This window comes from Podarcis raffonei, chromosome 15 (genome assembly GCF_027172205.1).
Source record: "Podarcis raffonei isolate rPodRaf1 chromosome 15, rPodRaf1.pri, whole genome shotgun sequence".
NCBI classification, from domain to species: Eukaryota; Metazoa; Chordata; class Lepidosauria; order Squamata; family Lacertidae; genus Podarcis; species Podarcis raffonei.
Genome location: NC_070616.1, coordinates 44,769,483 through 44,789,630, shown reverse-complemented (window position 1 = coordinate 44,789,630; position 20,148 = coordinate 44,769,483). Strand labels below are relative to the sequence as shown.

The 20,148-nt window shown below is 45.0% G+C and overlaps 1 protein-coding gene across 2 annotated transcripts in view; it reads right to left on the bottom strand.

Moving 5' to 3' along the window:
• ADAM9 (ADAM metallopeptidase domain 9) overlaps nucleotides 1-1,231 on the bottom strand; it is an 84,395-nt gene extending 83,164 nt beyond the window's left edge. For both annotated transcript variants that reach the window (XM_053367437.1, XM_053367438.1), the window contains exon 1: nucleotides 1,048-1,231. In XM_053367437.1, coding sequence (XP_053223412.1) covers nucleotides 1,048-1,129 — 82 coding nt within the window. In that variant the 5' untranslated portion in view covers nucleotides 1,130-1,231. The remainder of the gene's footprint in view (nucleotides 1-1,047) is intronic.
• Between the last annotated feature and the right edge of the window lie 18,917 nt (nucleotides 1,232-20,148).

Sequence of the window (20,148 nt, the reverse complement as noted above, 5' to 3'; positions counted from 1 at the left end):
TTCCATACTAAACATTTCCAGCTCCTTCAACTGTTCCTCACAAGGCTTGGTTTCCAAACCCTGGATCATATTGTTCGTCCTGCTCTGCACACCTTCCAGCTTGTCAACATCCTTCTTAAATTGTGGTGCCCAGAACTGGACACAGTATTCCATGTGTGTTTTGACCAAGTGGTAATATGACTTCCCTTGATCTGGATACTAGACTTCTGTTGATGCAGCCTAGAATAGAATTAGCTTTTTTTGCTGCTGCATCTGTGGACTCATGTTCAGCTTGTGGTCCACCAAGACCCCTTATATTTGTGTATTTGATTCTCCCCACCTAAGTGCAGAACCTGACATTTGTCCCTATTGAAATTATTTCCATTAGCTTGGGCCCAGTTCTCCAATCTGTTAAGGTCATTTTGAATTCTGATTCTGTCTTTTGCAGCATTAGCTACCCCTCTCAGTTTAGTGTCATCTGCAAATTTGATGAGCATGCTCCCAATATTATTTTAAACTTTGTATATTTATATTGTTTTTATATATTGAATTGTTTTAACTGTTTTCAATTGTGCAACGGTTTCATATATGACTTATTAGATTGTAAATGGCTTCGGAATGCCTTCTTGGAAGGGATTCTTAAAAGAAAGAAAGAGCTTTTGCCTGCCCGCAATAATTGACCAAACATTTCCCTGCTCTCTTCTAAAGAAGTTCCCCAGGCGCTGCTCCGACCAAGGCTTGCTTAAGCGGCGGAGAATCCGCTTAGAGTGGAAAGCGCGCGTGTCCGCAGGATCTCCGGAGTGTGGAGTCCCCTCCACAGGCGGACGCGGGTGAGGCATCCCGGCTTCCTTGCCAAGGTTCCCGAGCGGAAGAGGGAGAAGAGGGTGGCGCTTCTGTCCAGGGGATCCGCGGGGAAGGATCGGGGAGGGGGAGGGGGAGGCTTGGCTCTCGCTCCTCGGCGCGCGCCGAGGGGCGGGGAGGTCGCCGGCCAAAGGAGAGCCGAGACGCTCGGAAGGAGGGGAAGGAAAAGGGGGTCGCCGCTCGCCCGCCCGCCCCCTCCGGACTCACCTGGCCGGTCGGCCTGCGCAGGCAGCGCCCCGAAGAGCAGCAGCAGCAGCCAGCAGCTCCGCGCGGAACGCACCATCCCCATCCCCGCGCCCGGATCCGGGCTCCGAGCAGCGGCCCCTCCGCTTCTGGAGCGTGCGCGGCGCGGCCTCCCAGTCCCGGGACCACCCCCGGGGAGGAGCCGGCTCCTCCCCACCCGCCCGCCCGAGGGCAGGACGACGAAGCGGGGAAGAGCGGGAGGGCCAGCGGCCCAAGAGGTCCGGCCGGCGGGCCGGCGGAGCAGCGCAGCCGCCGCCGAGAGGACTCTCCCGACATGGACACGCGGAGCCCCGCCAAAAGCGCGTCCCCTTGGAATGCGCCCTCGAGCCGCCGCCGCCGCCTCCGTCCGCTTGGCTGTTCTGTTCTGCTTGGGGGGTTGGAATATTCCTGGAGCCCCAGATAAAAAAAAAGTCTTTTAAAAAAAGGAAATACATATATAACTGAAGGCAAATTAGCCAAGGCTTGGTAGGCATTTACTGATCTGAAATATTAACGATTGAAAGACCATAGTACAGTGGTACCTCGGGTTACAGACTCCCCTAACCCAGAAATAGTACCTGGGGTTAAGAACTTTGCTTCAGGATGAGAACAGAAATCGCAAGGGGATGGCGCAGCAGCAGCAGGAGGCCCCATTAGCTAAAGTGGTGCTTCAGGTTAAGAACAGTTTCAGGTTAAGAACGGACCTCCAGAACGAATTAAGTACTTAACCCGAGGTACCCCTGTACTGTGTTTCTACTCAGCTGGTTTAAGAACACAAGAAGCCTTGGGTTAGATCAGGGATTGAAAACCTGAAGCAAAAATGCATTTATGAGGGGGAACTGTTTGCAAAAATGTGTCTTAATAGATGAAATGCTTACAAAAATGCTGTTGAATTTTATGGCGAACAATTCAAAAATATGGTGAACTAAACTGGAAAGAACTGAAGGAAACTAAACTTGAGAGATCCAGCCATCCCTAGTATGAAAGAGAATTTTGGTTCCTGTGTGACCATTAAGGTGTTGGGGGAAGAGCAGCCTTTCATTCAGTACTTCTCAAACTGGTGGCCCACAAAGAGAGGAACAAGGAGTTCCCTGAGCTAATACTGTCAGTTGACTACTCACTGTGGAACATTAGGCATTTGGCAAGTTAGCGATGAAGCTAAGAACGCCCTTGAGGAGGTATCCTTTTTAATTGCATCTTCTGTCTGATAGCAAAGATGACAATGAAATGCCTCTTGCTTCCCTATGGTGTGGCTATCTGGAGACACACAACAACAAACAAACAAACAGCTTATCTCCTGCCCAGCCTTGCACTTCCTGCCACCAGCTAAAAACTGGATCTTCCTTTGTGTACAGACATTTTCTGTGTTTGTCTTATTTGTCTAAGTGGCATATGGTTGGGTGCTGCTGAGACAGGATGGTCCTTTGGTCTGATGCAACAGCAGCACACATCTGAAGTTCTAAATTTAACTTTAAAGAAATAACATCTGGAGCTATTTGGGCTTTCATCATTCAAATGTACAGAACCACCCCTCCCTCACAAGTCAAAACAAGGGCCTCATTCCCTTCCAGACAGCATTCTTGGGTCCTTATTCCAGTGGTGGGCAACCAGAGTGAAAAAAGTAAGCAGAGGAAAGAATGTGACCTTTCTACAGCGAGTTGCAGTCACACAAAAGCAAGATGGTTCAATGCACACACCTCTGCTTATCCTCTGTCCAGGCAAGCAAGAGGCAGCATCACAATATAATGTGCACTGTGCAGAGTATAGAGCAGGAAGATTACTTCTATTGATCTGGACACTATACTTTTGTTCATGCTGCAGCCTAGAATAGCATTTTCTTCTGCATCACACTGTTGATTCATGTTAAGCTTGTCTGCCAAGACCCCTAGATCCTTTTTATGGTACTACTGGCAAGCCAGATGTCACCCATTTTATATTTGTAAGTGTAGAACTTGTTGAATTTCATTTTCTTACATTGGGGCTAGGTCTCCAATCTGTTAAGAGCATTTTGAATCCTGATTCTGTATTCTGCATTAGCTACCCTTCCTAACAGATCCTGAAGCTAAGGCTCCAATACTTTGGCCACCTCATGAGAAGAGAAGACCCCCTGGAAAAGACCCTGATGTTGGGAAAGATGGAGGGCACAAGGAGAAGGGGACAACAGAGGACGAGATGGTTGGACAGTGTTCTCGAAGCCACAAACATGAGTCTGACCAAACTGCGGGAGGCAGTGGAAGACAGAAGTACCTGGCATGCTCTGGTCCATGGGGTCACGAAGAGTCGGACACGACTAAACGACTAAACAACAACAACAACCCTTCCTAATTTGGTGTCATCTGCAAATTTGATGAGTATTCCCTCAATTCCTTCATCCAAATCATTTATAAAGATGTTGAACAGCAATGGGAATATGCAGAACCCTGCAGCACCCAACTTGTCATTTCCACCCCCAGGATGACGAGGAACCATTAAGGAAAATTCTTTGGATTTGGTCAGTAAACTAGATACAAATCCACCTAATATGGATTGAGAGCCAGTGTGGTGTAGTGGTTAAGAGTGGTGGACTTGTAATCTGGTGAACCGGGTTCGATTCCCCGCTCCTCCACATGCAGCTGCTGGGTGACCTTGGGCTAGGCACACTTCTCTGAAGTCTCTCAGCCCCACTCACCTCATATAGTGTTTGTTGTGGGGGAGGAAGGGAAAAGGAGATTGTTAGCCGCTTTCAGACTCCTTAAAGGGTAGTGAAAAGCGGGATATCAAGTCCAAACTCTTCTTCTTCTTCTAATAGTTACATTATCCAGCCCACATTCTACCAGCTTCTCTGCAATAATATAATGGACTTTGTCAAAAGTGTTGGTGAAATCACGATATACTACATCCACAGCTTTCCCCTGATCCACTAAACTTGTAACTCTTATAAAAAAATAATGAGATTCATCTGGCATGATTTGTTTTTGAGAAACCCTTGCTGGGTTTTTCTAATCACAGCATCCTTTTCCAGTGCTTACAGACTGAGTGTTTAAGTATCTGTTAACAGGAAGCCATTAAAAGCAAAACAAGTAAACTAATAAGAAATATTTGTTGTTTAGTCGTTTAGTTGTGTCTGACTCTTTGTAACCCCATGGACCAGCACGTGCCAGGTACTTCTGTCTTCCACTGCCTCCCGCAGTTTGGTCAAACTCATGCTGGTAGCTTTGAGAACACTGTCCAACCATCTCGTCCTCTGTTGTCCCCTTCTCCTTGTGCCCTCATCTTTCCCAACATCAGGGTCTTTTCCAGGGAGTCTTCTCATGAGGTGGCCAAAGTATTGGAGCCTCAGCTTCAAGATCTGTCCTTCCATTGAGCACTCAGGGCTGATCTCCTTAAGAATAGATAGGTTTGATCTTCTTAGAATCATAGAATCATAGAATCATAGAATCATAGAGTTGGAAGAGACCACAAGGGCCATCGAGTCCAACCCCCTGCCAAGCAGGAAACACCATCAGAGCACTCCTGACATATGGTTGTCAAGCCTCTGCTTAAAGACCTCCAAAGAAGGAGACTCCACCACACTCCTTGGCAGCAAATTCCACTGTCGAACAGCTCTTACTGTCAGGAAGTTCTTCCTAATGTTTAGGTGGAATCTTCTTTCTTGTAGTTTGTATCCATTGCTCCGTGTCCGCTTCTCTGGAGCAGCAGAAAACAACCTTTCTCCCTCCTCTATGTGACATCCTTTTATATATTTGAACATATCACCCCTTAACCTCCTCTTCTCCAGGCTAAACATGCCCAGCTCCCTTAGCCGTTCCTCATAAGGCATCGTTTCCAGGCCTTTGACCATTTTGGTTGCCCTCCTCTGGACACATTCCAGTTTGTCAATGTCCTTCTTGAACTGTGGTGCCCAGAACTGGACACAGTACTCCAGGTGAGGTCTGACCAGAGCAGAATACAGTGGCACTATTACTTCCCTTGATCTAGATGCTATACTCCTATTGATGCAGCCCAGAATTGCATTGGCTTTTTTAGCTGCCGCGTCACACTGTTGGCTCATGTCAAGTTTGTGGTCAACCAAGACTCCTAGATCCTTTTCACATGTAGTGCTCTCAAGCCAGGTGTCACCCATCTTGTATTTGTGCCTCTCATTTTTTTTGCCCAAGTGCAATACTTTACATTTCTCCCTGTTAAAATTCATCTTGTTTGTTTTGGCCCAGTTCTCTAATCTGTCAAGGTCGTTTTGAAGTGTGTTCCTGTCCTCTGGGGTGTTAGCCACCCCTCCCAGTTTGGTGTCATCTGCAAATTTGATCAGGATGCCCTTGAGTCCATCATCCAAGTCGTTGATAAAGATGTTGAATAAGACCGGGCCCAAGACAGAACCCTGTGGCACCCCACTAGTCACTCTTCTCCAGGATGAAGAGGAACCATTGATGAGCACCCTTTGGGTTCGGTCAGTCAGCCAGTTACAAATCCACTGAGTGGTAGCATAGTCAAGACCGCATTTTACCAGCTTCTTTACAAGAATATCATGGGGCACCTTGTCAAATGCCTTGCTGAAATCAAGGTAGGCTACATCCACTGCGTTCCCTTCATCTACCAGGCTTGTAATTCTGTCAAAAAACGAGATCAGGTTAGTCTGACATGACTTATTTTTCAGAAATCCATGCTGACTATTGGTGATCACAGCATTCCTTTCCAGGTGCTCACAGACTGTTTGCTTAATGATCTGCTCCAGAATCTTCCCTGGTATTGATATCAGACTGACTGGGCGGTAATTATTTGGGTCCTCTCTTTTCCCCTTTTTGAAAATAGGGACAACATTTGCCCTCCTCCAGTCTGCCGGGACTTCGCCTGTTCTCCAGGAATTCTCAAAGATGACTCCCAGTGGTTCTGAAATCACATCTGCCAGTTCTTTTAATACTCTTGGATGCAGTTCATCTGGCCCTGGAGACTTGAATACATCTAGACTAGCCAAGTATTCTTGTACTATCTCCTTAGTTATTCTGGGCTGTGTTTCCTCTGCTGAATCATTTGCTCCAAATTCTTCAGGTCGGGCATTGTTTTCTTTATCGGAGAAGACTGAGGCAAAGAAGGCATTGAGGAGTTCAGCCCTTTCTGTGTCCCCTGTTTGCATTTCACCATCTTCTCCTCTGAGTGACCCCACTGTTTCTTTGTTCTTCCTTTTGCTACGAACATACCCATAAAAGCCTTTTTTGTTGCTTTTAACCTCTCTAGCAAGCCTGAGTTCATTCTGTGCTTTAGCTTTTCTGACTTTGTGTCTACACGTGCTGGCTATTTGTTTGAATTCCTCTTTGGTGGTTTCCCCCCTTTTCCATTTTTTGTACACATCCTTTTTTAATCTTAACTCAGTTAAAAGTTCTTTAGATAGCCACCCTGGCTTCTTTAGGCACCTTCCATGTTTCCGTCTCATTGGTATTGCCTGAAGTTGTGCTTTTACTATCTCCCTCTTAACAAACTCCCAGCCATCATGAACTCCCTTTCCTTTTAGTATTACTGTCCATGGGATCTCACCCAGCACTTCCCTAAGTTTTATGAAGTCGGCTTTCTTAAAGTCGAGAAATTGAGTCCTAGTATGCTTGGCTGCTCCTTTCCGCTGTATAGTAAACTTCAGAAGAGCATGATCACTCGCGCCTAATGATCCTTCCACTTCTACCCCACTAACCAGGTCATCAACATTGGTTAGGACCAGATCTAAAATGGCTGTTCCTCTTGTAGCTTCTCCCACTTTCTGGACAATGAAGTTGTCTGCAAGGCCAGTGAGGAATCTGTTTGACCTTATGCTCTTGGCTGAGTTTGACATCCAACAAATATCCGGGTAATTGAAGTCCCCCATTACTACTATCTCCCTTCCTTTTGCATGCTTGGCCATCTGTTCCAGGAAGGCATCATCTATGTCCTCCGTTTGGCTTGGGGATCTATAGTAAACTCCCACAATGAGGTCACTGTTATTCTTCTCTCCCTTAATTTTGACCCAAATGCTCTCACTTTGGCTTTGAGGTTCTAAATCTTGGATCTCTTCACAGGTATACACATCCCTGACATATAACGCCACTCCTCCTCCTTTCTTGTCTGGTCTGTTTCTCTGAAATAGATTGTATCCCTCTATTATTACATTCCAATCGTGGGACTTATCCCACCAGGTTTCAGTGATGCCTATTATGTCATATTTAGTTTGCTGTACCAAGAGCTCAAGCTCATCTTGTTTATTTCCCATACTTTGCGCATTAGTGTACAGACCATTAATCATTCCCCCGTGTCTCTTATTTAAGGATTTTTTCCTCCCACCACTAGGTCTGCGTGCTGTTTGCTCCATTCGGTCTATGACATTTGGATGATCATCTTCATCAATTGATAGACTCCTACCTTCAGGAGCACTGTCTCCCTCCCCCACATTAGTCAGTTTAAAGCCCTCCTGATGAGGTTTCTGAGATTTTTTGCAAAAACATTCCTACCAACCGTTGTGAGGTGCAGCCCATCGCTTGCCAGAAGTCCATCTTCAAGAAACTGCATTCCGTGATCTAAGAATCCAAACCGTTCCTGTTTACACCATTTGCGAAGCCAGTTGTTCACTTCCACTATTTTTCCCTCTCTCCCTGGGCCACGTCGTTCAACTGGGAGGACAGATGAGATGACAATTTGTGCATTTAATTGCTTCAATTTCCTGCCCAGAGCCTCGTAATCTCTTTTGATCTTCTGGAGGCTATTGCTTGCAGTGTCATTGGTTCCCACATGAACCAAGAGGAAGGGGTATTTGTCAGTGGGTTTTATGATTCCTTGCAGTCGTTCAGTTACATCTTGGATCTTAGCCCCGGGGAGACAGCACACTTCCCGAGACATCTTGTCAGGCCCACAGATCACTGCTTCTGTTCCCCTCAGTAGGGAATCCCCTATCACCACTACACGCCTCCTCTTAGGTCTGGTCGGGGTTCTTCCGTGAGCTGTCCGTTCCAAGGTCGCCTGCACATTCCCTGAAGACTGCCTTTGCTGCTCGTCTTCATATACCTGATCGACTGTAATGAGGGAGAGATCCTCAAATGGAGTCTGCTCTTCGTCTTCCATGCTAGGGGAAAGGACCTCAAAGCGATTGCGTATTTCTAAACAATCAGAGCGAACCCTGGGCCTCCTACTTCTTTGAGTCACGTTTCTCCATATATCTGGCTCCTGTGTTGGTGAACTAGCCTCCTTCTCAGGGGAGTCCCCTGTCTCCTCCTTGGTGGAGACGGTGTGCTCTGTTGCTTCCAAGAAGAGCTCCAGCTCTCTAATTCTTTGGAGCGTAGCTACACGTTCCTCCAGTTGCTGGACTTTGTCTTTTAAGAGGGCAATCAACATGCAATTGCTGCAGGTAAAGCTGCCTGCAACCTTTGGCAAGATGGCAAACATTGCGCAGGAACCACAGGCGACTGCAGCTGTTCCCTCACCCTCCATCTTGAGAAGGTGTCGTTGGGGGTGACTACAGCGGTCCTCCATCATAAAAAGCGTGAAGACAGGACAAATAAATCCCCCCAAATAAACCTATATCTCCCCCAACAAACGTTTGAGACTAGCTCCCCTAATTCTAAAAGATGGATCAAACTGCGCGCGCCGCTAGGCGCGCGCCGCTGCCCTACAAGCTCTGACAAGCTCCTCCCACAGCTAATCCCCTACCTCAACAGAAGCCCTGCCCCCTCTGACCTTTGCACAGAGAAAGCAGCTAATCAGCCACAAGAAACTCACACAAGAAAAGCCTTTTTGTTCCTTCTTCAGCCGCTGCCCTACAAGCTCAGTCCATAATCATAATCCTTCTTGCAGTCCATAATTCTTGCAGCACCATAATTCAAAAGCATCAATTCTTCAGCGATCAGCCTTCTTTATGGTCCAGCTCTCACTTCCATACATCACCACTGGGAAAACCATGGCTTTAACTATACGGACCTTTGTCGGCAAGGTGATGTCTCTGCTTTTTAAGATGCTGTCTAGGTTTGTCATTGCTTTTCTCCCAAGAAGCAGGCGTCTTTTAATTTCGTGGCTGCTGTCACCATCTGCAGTGATCATGGAGCCCAAGAAAGTAAAATCTCTCACTACCTCCATTTCTTCCCCTTCTATTTGCCAGGAGGTGATGGGACCAGTGGCCATGATCTTCGTTTTTTTTTAATGTTGAGCTTCAGACCATATTTTGCGCTCTCCTCTTTCACCCTCATTAAAAGGTTCTTTAATTCCTCCTCACTTTCTGCCATCAAGGTTGTATCATCTGCATAACTGAGGTTGTTGATATTTCTTCTGGCAATCTTAATTCAGCCCAGCCTTTCACATTCTGCATATAAGTTAAATAAGCAGGGAGACAATATATAGCCTTGTCGTACTCCTTTCCCAATTTTGAACCAATCAGTTGTTCCATATCCAGTTCTAACTGTAGCTTCTTGTCCCACATAGAGATTTCTCAGGAGACAGATGAGGTGACCAGGCACTCCCATTTCTTTAAGAACTTGCCATAGTTTGCTGTGGTCGACACAGTCAAAGGCTTTTGCATAGTCAATGAAGCAGAAGTAGATGTCTTTCTGGAACTCTCTAGCTTTCTCCATAATCCAGTGCATGTTTGCAATTTGGTCTCTGGTTCTTCTGCCCCTTTGAAATCCAGCTTGCACTTCCGGGAGTTCGTGGTCCACATACTGCTTAAGCCTGCCTTGTAGAATTTTAAGCATAACCTTGCTAGCGTGTGAAATGAGTGTAATTGTGCGGTAGTTGGAGCATTCTTTGGCACTGCCCTTCTTCGGGATTGGGATGTAGACTGATCTTCTCCAATCCTCTGGCCACTGCTGAGTTTTCCAAACTTGCTGGCATATTGAGTGTAGCACCTTAACATCATCATCTTTTAAAATTTTAAATAGTTCAGCTGGAATATCATCACTTCCACAATATAGCTGCAATTAAAAGATGAGTGCCAGCATAAAACTATGGGCTCACATGGGAGCTGGCAGTCCTTCTTATAATCTGCTCCCAAACTGCTTGTGGCTTTAAAGGTCAAAAACAGCACTTTGAGTGCAGAAAGAAATTGGCAACCAATACAACTGGCACAGATTGTGAACATACACAATCTGAACTTCAAAGTCCCTGCTCCTCTTTCTTAAGTCTTTAATTCTTAAACCAGACTTGGGGTGCATACACACTAATCCATCTGTAGCACCCAAATGTAATTTCTCTCTCTCCAGAATCATTCATGCTCCTTCTTAATAAGTTTTATTCAGTCTAGGTTGATTCTGCATCCTACCATCCACAAGGGTGGGTGTGGCTACTCAATATGCATTTGGAAAATCCTCCCCTTGATTAGGTGAACCACATCTTTTCCTCCTTGCAAATGTCCCAGGTGAAGAAGGAAGTAGTGGTTGGGATCTTGGTATACACTCACCACCCGCAACTTCATTTGGCAGGCATGGATACACCCACCCATTTCTGTACTGCTAGCATCTGTTTTCAAATGGACACCCTGCAGGATAATTCAGGACCAACCTGGTATGATTTTGTATTTTCAGAATATGTGTGGACTATGAAGAAAAGAACAAGTACCCAGTCTACATTGATTCTAGAATAAAATGTCATGTGTAAGCAGACATGTGTAATCCCTTCAAATCATAGGAACCAACTCCTAGAGGTTGAGGTCCCTTCACCGCCCCCCCATTTGCCATTCAAATGGGACATGTGCTGCGTCTTGTGATCAATTATGCAAAGAGGGGCTTACCTGCCCCCCCCATATATTTTATTCAAGATGCCCCCTGCTTCAAATAGAGAATTCTCCTCTGCAAAGTAGGACACTTACACCCTACACACATGTGGAAGGCAGCAGACCAGGCAGCAGGGATGCAGCAGAGATGTTGCACACTGCACATGCCTCACTGTCCCTGTCACCCAATTGTGTGAGGGTGAATACCTGAACAGGGTTTCCATCTCTGCAGCCACAACTTCATCTGTAGGTGATACTTCATGAATGCCTCTAAAACCACATGCTACTCACCCTGGGGCCTTATCTGGTAGGGAAAGTAGATGGTCCTGCTTTGAGCTCTAAAGCAAGTTTTAGAAAGCTAGTTATTAGAACTGGTGATCCAAGGATTAGTTGGCCACCAATGCATTACTTCAGAAGTCCCTGACCTTTTTGCTTCCAAGGACATGTTTAGATAGCTAAGAAACTTTCATGGGCACCACAAAATACCAATTTCAGCAGAAGAAAAACTGGCAGTCTAAACACCTACACATGCCATAAAATAAATATAACATGGACAAATAGCCCCCCCAAAACAACAACAACCCCACAGGCAGCCCGACCCTCCACCCTCAGGAGTGGATCTACTATGAAACTAGTGAAGCTAGTTTCATAGTAGACCCCTTCAGAGCCCTTGATCCTGGAGGGGCCCCAGAAGCACTATGGTTGGGGGCTCCAGTGTTTCTAGGTGAGTGGCATAAATCAATAAAGTGTATGCTTTGGATGCACAATGGTTCATTCTCTGGCATCTCTGATTAAAATATAGCTGGACTGGGAAATACCTGAGTTCAAATGGACTTGTACTTAGCCATTATTGTTTCTCTGTATGTATGACAATATTAACATGCAGTCCTGTGCAACTTTATCTAGGATAAAAACCCAATAACATAAGTGTGGGCAAACCCTCGGAGTAAACACGAGTAATTCATGCTTACTTGCCATTCAGCCCAAAAGATAATGCAGAATGGTGTGATCTTATCATAGCCAGGACCTCTTGATGGGTATTGAGAAGCACATCAAGGGAGATGACATTATGTATACATGGAGCATTTCAAATTCTGGAAGCCTTCAAGGGAAAAGAGTAGTTCCAAAACTGGGTGATTTAATTTCCCTCCGAATGTTAATTTAGATGATCGTCACAATTCTCTCCTAAATAAACTGTATCAAACTGACAACTTTTCTAAATGACAATAATATAGTATCTGAACCTCAGGCTGCTTTTCGTGACAATCACTCAACATCAGATCACTGCCTATTGCTGTCCCTCCAAGCTGAGAAGTACACCAGACCTCTACAGGGAAAACTATTTGTGGCCTTTATGGATCTGAAATCTGCTTTTGACTATCCCCAGATCCCGTTTATGGACCAAATTACATATGGTATTACAGGATAAATGTCTCTTCTACCTTATAAAAGCTCTGTACAGTGAAAGTAAATTGCAGGTTAGATGTGGGCTGCAGGGTCAGCTCTCAGACTGTATCGAGATGACCAGGGGTGTGAGACAGGGTTGCATTTTGGCCCCCACTTTGTTTAGTTTGTTTTTGAATGATTTAGAGCTAAGCTTAATGGACCCTGATGGCCATCTCCCCAAAATAGGAACCAGAAAGACCCCTCTTTTGTTGTATGCAGATGACGCAGCCATCCTCTCCCGCTCTAGACCTGGCTTGAAATACCAACTGAGGAAGTTCTTGGATTATTGAGCTGTCTGTGGACAAACGCCGGCTCCCTCGTCTTATAGAGCAAGATGAGCGCGCAACCCCCGAGTCATCCACGACTGGACCTAACGGTCAGGGGTACCTTTACCTTTTTAATGGGTTATCCATCAATTATGAAAAATAAAAAATTCTGGTTTTTGAGAAAAGCTTCTCCCCGTGTATATGGGAACTAGGATGGCCATAATCTAGTGCAGACTAAATATTTCCACCCCTTCATGGATCACTGCCTTGCCATGGCAAAGGGGCTTGAATAACTCAGAGAAGCTATGAACCATGCCGAGCAGGGCACCCAAGATAGACAGGTCATAGTGGAGAGTTTTGACCAAACGTGATCCACCTGGAGGAGGAACCGGCAAGCCACTCCAGTATCCCTGCCAAGAAAACTCCACGGACAAAGACAACAGGCATATAAAAGTTATGACGCTGGAAGATGAGCCCCTCAGGTCGGAAGGCGTCCAACATGCTACTGAGGAAGAGCGGAGGACAAGTACAAGTAGATTCAGAGCTGATGAAGTGCCTGGGCCAAAGCCGAAAGGTCGCTCAGTTGCAGATATGCCTGGGAGCGAAAGGAAAGTCCAATGCTGTAAAGATAAATATTGCATAGGAACCTGGAATGTAAGAACCATGAACCTGGGTAAGTTGGATGTCGTCAAAAATGAGATGGCAAGAATAAATATTGACATCCTGGGCATCAGTGAACTAAAATGGACGGGAATGGGCGAATTCAGTTCGGATGACCATCATATCTACTACTGCGGGCAAGAAACCCGTAAAAGAAATGAAGTGGCCCTCATAGTCAACAAAAGAGTGGCGAAAGCTGTACTGGGATGCAGTCTCAAAAATGACAGAATGATCTTGATACGAATCCAAGGCAGACCTTTTAACATCACAGTAATCCAAGTTTATGCACCAACTACTGGTGCTGAAGAAACTGAAATTGACCAATTCTATGAAGACTTACAACACCTTATAGAAATGACAACAAAGAAGGATGTTCTTCTCATTATAGGGGATTGGAATGCTAAAGTAGGAAATCAAGAGATAAAAGGAACAACTGGTAAGTTTGGCCTTGGAGTTCAAAACGAAGCAGGGCAAAGGCTAATAGAATTCTGTCAAGAGAACAAGCTGGTCATCACAAACACTCTTTTCCAACAACACAAAAGACGACTCTACACATGGACATCACCAGATGGGCAGCATCGAAATCAGATTGATTATATTCTCTGCAGCCAAAGATGGAGAAGCTCTATACAGTCAGCAAAAACAAGACCTGGAGCTGACTGTGGCTCAGATCATCAGCTTCTTATAGCAAAATTCAAGCTTAAACTGAAGAAAGTAGGAAAAATCACTGGGCCGGTAAGATACAATCTAAATCAAATCCCTTATGAATACACAGTGGAAGTGAGGAACAGGTTTAAGGATTTAGATTTGGTGAACAGAGTGCCTGAAGAACTATGGTTGGAGGCTCACAACATTATACAGGAGGCAGCAACAAAAACCATCCCAACGAAAAGGAAATGCAAGAAAGCAAAGTGGCTGTCTAACGAGGCCTTACAAATAGCGGGGGAGAGAAGGCAAGCAAAATGTGAGGGAGATAGTGAAAGATACAGGAAATTGAATGCAGATTTCCAAAAAATAGCAAGGAGAGACAAGAAGGCCTTCTTAAACGAGCAATGCAAAGAAATAGAGGAAAACAACAGAATTGGAAGAACCAGAGAACTGTTCAAGAAAATTGGACATATGAAAGGAACGTTTCGTACAAAGATTACCATAATAAAGGACAAAAGTGGTAAGGACCTAACAGAAGCAGAAGACATCAAGAAGAGGTGGCAAGAATACACAGAGGAATTATACCAGAAAGATATGGATGGCTTGTACACCCCAGGTAGTGTGGCTGTTGACCTTGAGCCAGACATCCCGAAGAGTGAAGTCAAATGGGCCTTAGAAAGCACTGCAAATAACAAGGCCAGTGGAAGTGATGGTATTCCAGCTGAACTATTTAAAATTTTAAAAGATGATGATGTTAAGGTGCTACACTCAATATGCCAGCAAGTTTGGTAAACTCAGCAGTGGCCAGAGGATTGGAGAAGATCAGTCTACATCCCAATCCTGAAGAAGGGCAGTGCCAAAGAATGCTCCAACTACCGCACAATTACACTCATTTCACACGCTAGCAAGGTTATGCTTGAAGTTCTACAAGGATGGCTCAAGCAGTATGTGGACTGAGAACTCCCAGAAGTGCAAGCTGGATTTAGAAGAAGCAGAGGAACCAGAGACCAAATTGCAAACATGCGCTGGATTGTGGAGAAAGCTAGAGAGTTCCAGAAAGACATCTACTTCTGCTTCATTGACTATGCAAAAGCCTTTGACTGTGTCGACCACAGCAAACTATGGCAAGTTCTTAAAGAAATGGGAGTGCCTGGTCACCTCATCTGTCTCCTGAGAAATCTCTATGTGGGACAAGAAGCTACAGTTAGAACTGGATATGGAACAACTGATTGGTTCAAAATTGGGAAAGGAGTACGACAAGGCTGTATATTGTCTCCCTGCTTATTTAACTTATAAGCAGAATTCATCATGCAAAAGGCTGGGCTGGATGAATCCCAGGCCAGAATTAAGATTGCCAGAAGAAATATCAACAACCTCAGATATGCAGATGACACAACCTTGATGGCAGAAAGTGAGCAGGAATTAAAGAACCTTTTAATGAGGGTGAAAGAGGAGAGCGCAAAATATGGTCTGAAGCTCAACATTAAAAAAAACCGAAGATCATGGCCACTGGTCCCATCACCTCCTGGCAAATAGAAGGGGAAGAAATGGAGGTAGTGAGAGATTTTACTTTCTTGGGCTCCATGATCACTGCAGATGGTGACAGCAGCCACGAAATTAAAAGACGCCTGCTTCTTGGGAGAAAAGCAATGACAAACCTAGACAGCATCTTAAAAAGCAGAGACATCACCTAGCCAACAAAGGTCCGTATAGTAAAAGCTATGGTTTTCCCAGTGGTGATGTATGGAAGTGAAAGCTGGACTATAAAGAAGGCTGATCGCCGAAGAATTGATGCTTTTGAATTATGGTGCTGGAGGAGACTCTCGAGAGTCCCATGGACTGCAAGAAGATCAAACCTCTCCATTCTGAAGGAAATCAGCCCTGGAAGGACAGATCCTGAAGCTGAGGCTCCAATACTTTGGCCACCTCATGAGAAGAGAAGACTCCCTGGAGAAGACCCTGATGTTGGGAAAGATGGAGGGCACAAGGAGAAGGGGACGACAGAGGACGAGATGGTTGGATAGTGTTTGCGAAGCTACCAGCATGAGTTTGACCAAACTGCGGGAGGCAGTGGAAGTCAGAAGTGCCTGGCGTGCTCTGGTCCAGGGGGTCACGAAGAGTCGGACATGACTAAACGACTAAACAACAACAAATATTTCCAATACCTAGAGCTTTTATTTAATCACTCAAAGTACTGGAATTACCACTGGCAGACCGCCTATCAAAAGGTGGAGTTAAGGAAACTTGTTATACTCTGATTCTTTTTTACAAGGGGAGGTCAGTAATTTCCATCAGGCATAAGGGTCTTTAATGCAAAATCGGTTTCCCAACTTCTCTACGCTTCAAACATCTGGTACAACGGTTTGTTTCCCTAGTTAGACGGGTTCCAGACAAAGTTTCTTTGGTCCCTATTACAGGTCCCAAACTCTGTCCCAAATTCAATTCTATTTTTGGAAACAGGTGAATGCCCACTCTCCACTAAAGCATGATGGGCTGTCCTGAGATACTGGCTCAAGATCTCAGTATTTGGCCTGGGGAAGGAATTATTTCTACATTTAACCAATGAGGAGTTTATCAGCCCATGGCTGAAAACTATGGCCAGAAAAGCCACCTTGATTGGACTGCCATCATCCCTCTTGTATCATCTGGGCTGTGATACCGCCCTTGAAGCCCTGAGGCAAAGGCTCTGGGACATTTCACATAGCAACCTGCGATCTCAATCTCATGTAATCTGTGGCCCAGTAGCAGTAAGAATCCAATATGGGTATGACTTTCAGATACCCTCATATCTTAGAAACCAGTCTGTACCAACCTATCAGCATTTATTTAGCACAGTCAGACTAAATGTATTTCCTTTTGAAGTTCTAAATGGTAGGCTGAGAGGCATCCCTTAACAGAATAGGCTTTGTTTATGTTCTCAGGATGTCGATTGCATTAAGCATATCTTACTGCATTGTGGGCAGTACGAAAAAGAAAGGGACCAACTGATCAAACCCCTACTGGCAAATCTGCCAGGAAAATCTGAAGCCTCCCATATTAAATCTTTTGGATGGTAGGTCTAACGATATTACACTGGCCGTGGCAACGTTTCTTTCGGAAATCAAAAGAAACAAAGATCATAGAATCATAGAGTTGGAAGAGACCACAAGGGCCATCGAGTCCAACCCCCTGCCAAGCAGGAAACCCCATCAGAGCACTCCTGACATATGGTTGTCAAGCCTCTGCTTAAAGACCTCCAAAGAAGGAGAAAAAGAAGGAGATCATCAAGTTCAAGACAAAACAAAATGACCACCTCGGTTTCTCTCTCTTTTGTGGTTGGCTGTCTTAACTGTATTTTGTTCTGAAATTGTTCTATGAGTTTTTGGACTGCAATAAAGATTTATTATACAGTCATGCCTCATGTTACGTTGTCAGGTTGCGTCCCACGGCGACCCGGAAGTACCAGAAAGGGTTACTTCCAGGTTTCGCAACTTGCGCATACATAGTAGCGCTAAAGAAGAGTGACTAGTGGGGTGCCACAGGGTTCTGTCTTGGGCCCGGTCTTATTCAACATCTTTATCAACGACTTGGATGATGGACTCAAGGGCATCCTGATCAAATTTGCAGATGACACCAAACTGGGAGGGGTGGCTAACACCCCAGAGGACAGGATCACACTTCAAAACGACCATGACAGATTAGAGAACTGGGCCAAAACAAACAAGATGAATTTTAACAGGGAGAAATGTAAAGTATTGCACTTGGGCAAAAAAATATGAGAGGCACAAATACAAGATGGGTGACACCTGGCTTGAGAGCACTGCATGTGAAAAGGATCTAGGAGTCTTGGTTGACCACAAACTTGACATGAGCCAACAGTGTGACGCGGCAGCTAAAAAAGCCAATGCAATTCTGGGCTGCATCAATAGGAGTATAGCATCTAGATCAAGGGAAGTAATAGTGCCACTGTATTCTGCTCTGGTCAGACCTCACCTGGAGTACTGTGTCCAGTTCTGGGCACCACAGTTCAAGAGAGACACTGACAAACTGGAACGTGTCCAGAGGAGGGCAACCAAAATGGTCAAAGGCCTGGAAACGATGCCTTATGAGGAACGGCTAAGGGAGCTGGGCATGTTTAGCCTGGAGAAGAGGAGGTTAAGGGGTGATATGATAGCCATGTTCAAATATATAAAAGGATATCACATAGAGGAGGGAGAAAGGTTGTTTTCTGCTGCTCCAGAGAAGCGGACACGGAGCAATGGATCCAAACTACAAGAAAGAAGATTCCACCTAAACATTAGGAAGAACTTCCTGACAGTAAGAGCTGTTTGACAGTGGAATTTGCTGCCAAGGAGTGTGGTGGAGTCTCCTTCTTTGGAGGTCTTTAAGCAGAGGCTTGACAACCATATGTCAGGAGTGCTCTGATGGTGTTTCCTGCTTGGCAGGGGGTTGGACTCGATGGCCCTTGTGGTCTCTTCCAATTCTATGATTCTATGATTCTAAATCACACTTTGCACATGCGCACAAGCACCAAATCGCGCCATGCACCTTTGCAGATATGGTGCTTCGGGTTGCGGGCTTTTCACGTTGCGAACGGGCCTCCGGAATGGATTCCATTCACAACCAGAGGTACCACTGTAAATATTGTAAGATGGAAAATGCATGAGATGTAAAATGAAAAACTGCAAAATGCATAAATAAAATAAATATAAACTTCTCTTACTCACCTTTTCTCAAAACTAAAAAGTCCTAAATGCTGCAACTTTTCCACATATGGGAGTCACTCCAACCCCTTCGCTTGCCCTTTCAGAACCCTTTCCAACTCTCTAATATTGTTACAGATTTGGAGTAACAGAGTATGGGGTAACAAGGGCACCTATAACTGCTTGAGCTAGTGAATGTTGGAAATTAATAAATTTATTTATATATAAATTTATATAATATTTGGAGAAATGAAGGGGAAATGCCAAGCCATTGAAAAACACAGCTAAAGCTTTTTCAGGCCAGGGCCTCACTTGGGATTGAAGTCATTAAGAATGACAAAAACATGCTGGAAACAAGTCATTGATTAAACTGTCAATGGAAACCATCAACAAGGCAGAAGGCTCTGCCAGTGAGTGGAGGAGATTGCCACTGTGACGGTGTGTGTGATGTCACACAAGAAAAATTTGTGCATTCGAAATTTTGTGCTTAGGGAAGAAGTAAGGAGAACTGCATGAGTTGCTTTGAAGGCCAGAACCATCTTAGCAAGCTGGCTGATGGCAGGCTGAGAGAGAGGCACACACACATAGATGTCTGGGAATCCAATGCTGGTTTGCGGTGAAGGACTGGCTCCTTCTAAGATATGAATCCTGTGAAATCTCTCTCCATTGAAAACTTCTGGTGTAAATATGTGTAAATAAATCATATTTCAGAGAAACTGCAGACTCTGCCACGGTTCATTTTCCCCAAAGGCACCTGGTTGAGTGCCAAGACCCTTTGGAGTCTGGGGCACTGCTTGGCAGATTGGGGTGGCCAGTAACATTATCCTTCTTGGGTGAGGTGACCAGAACGGTACACAATATTCGTAATGCAGTCACACCATAGTTTTGCATAACAGTATTATGAAGTCAGAGGTTTTACTTGTTGGAGAGAGAGGTTTGGAAGAGAGATCCTTAAGCAGAATGGTGACTGCTCCAAGCACATCTAAACTGGTTACATTTACATCTGCCCTCATCTACTTTTAAACAACATTTCCCATGAAAATACTTGGCTAGAACAAAGCACGGACACCTAGCTTTGCAAATAAGTGAATGGTTTATTCAGTTTTTAGAAATGGCACCAAACAAGTCTCTGTCCTTTTGGCAATAAAACAAAGATGAAAAAAGGTTCCAAATGACTTTAAAACAGATATTGCAGTCTTTGGGTTAGCAAAGATGCAGGTTTTTAAATCTCCCCTTTGGAGATATTCAGTTCATTTGGTTTTTCTTTCAACTGGGAGCAATTGTCTGCATAACTCCTTGTTTGCTCGTTCCAGGAAGCACAAAGAGAAAAGACTGAGAACCAGGACGGTGGGGAGCAGAGGTTGCTGCAAGCCTGCTAAGGCACACTCACTCTGGTAAGGAGCTTACAGCTCAGGTTAACCCTTTCATGTTTGCAAGTGTGAGTCAGTACTGTAATTGTATATTACATTATTTTCAATTCTTTTCCTAATGACCCCCAGCACGGAATTTGCTTTTTTCACAGCTAACACACAATGGGTCAGCACTAGCTTAGGCACTGTTTCAGTGGACAGTGCAGACCTTTGGTTGGACCAAGCTGCACTTTACTTTTGTTCTGGTCTGAACTCACATTTTGTAGCAGACAAGCTTTCTGCCAGTGTGCAGCCATCAAATAAGCAGCTTCCCCTAGGGGCCTGCT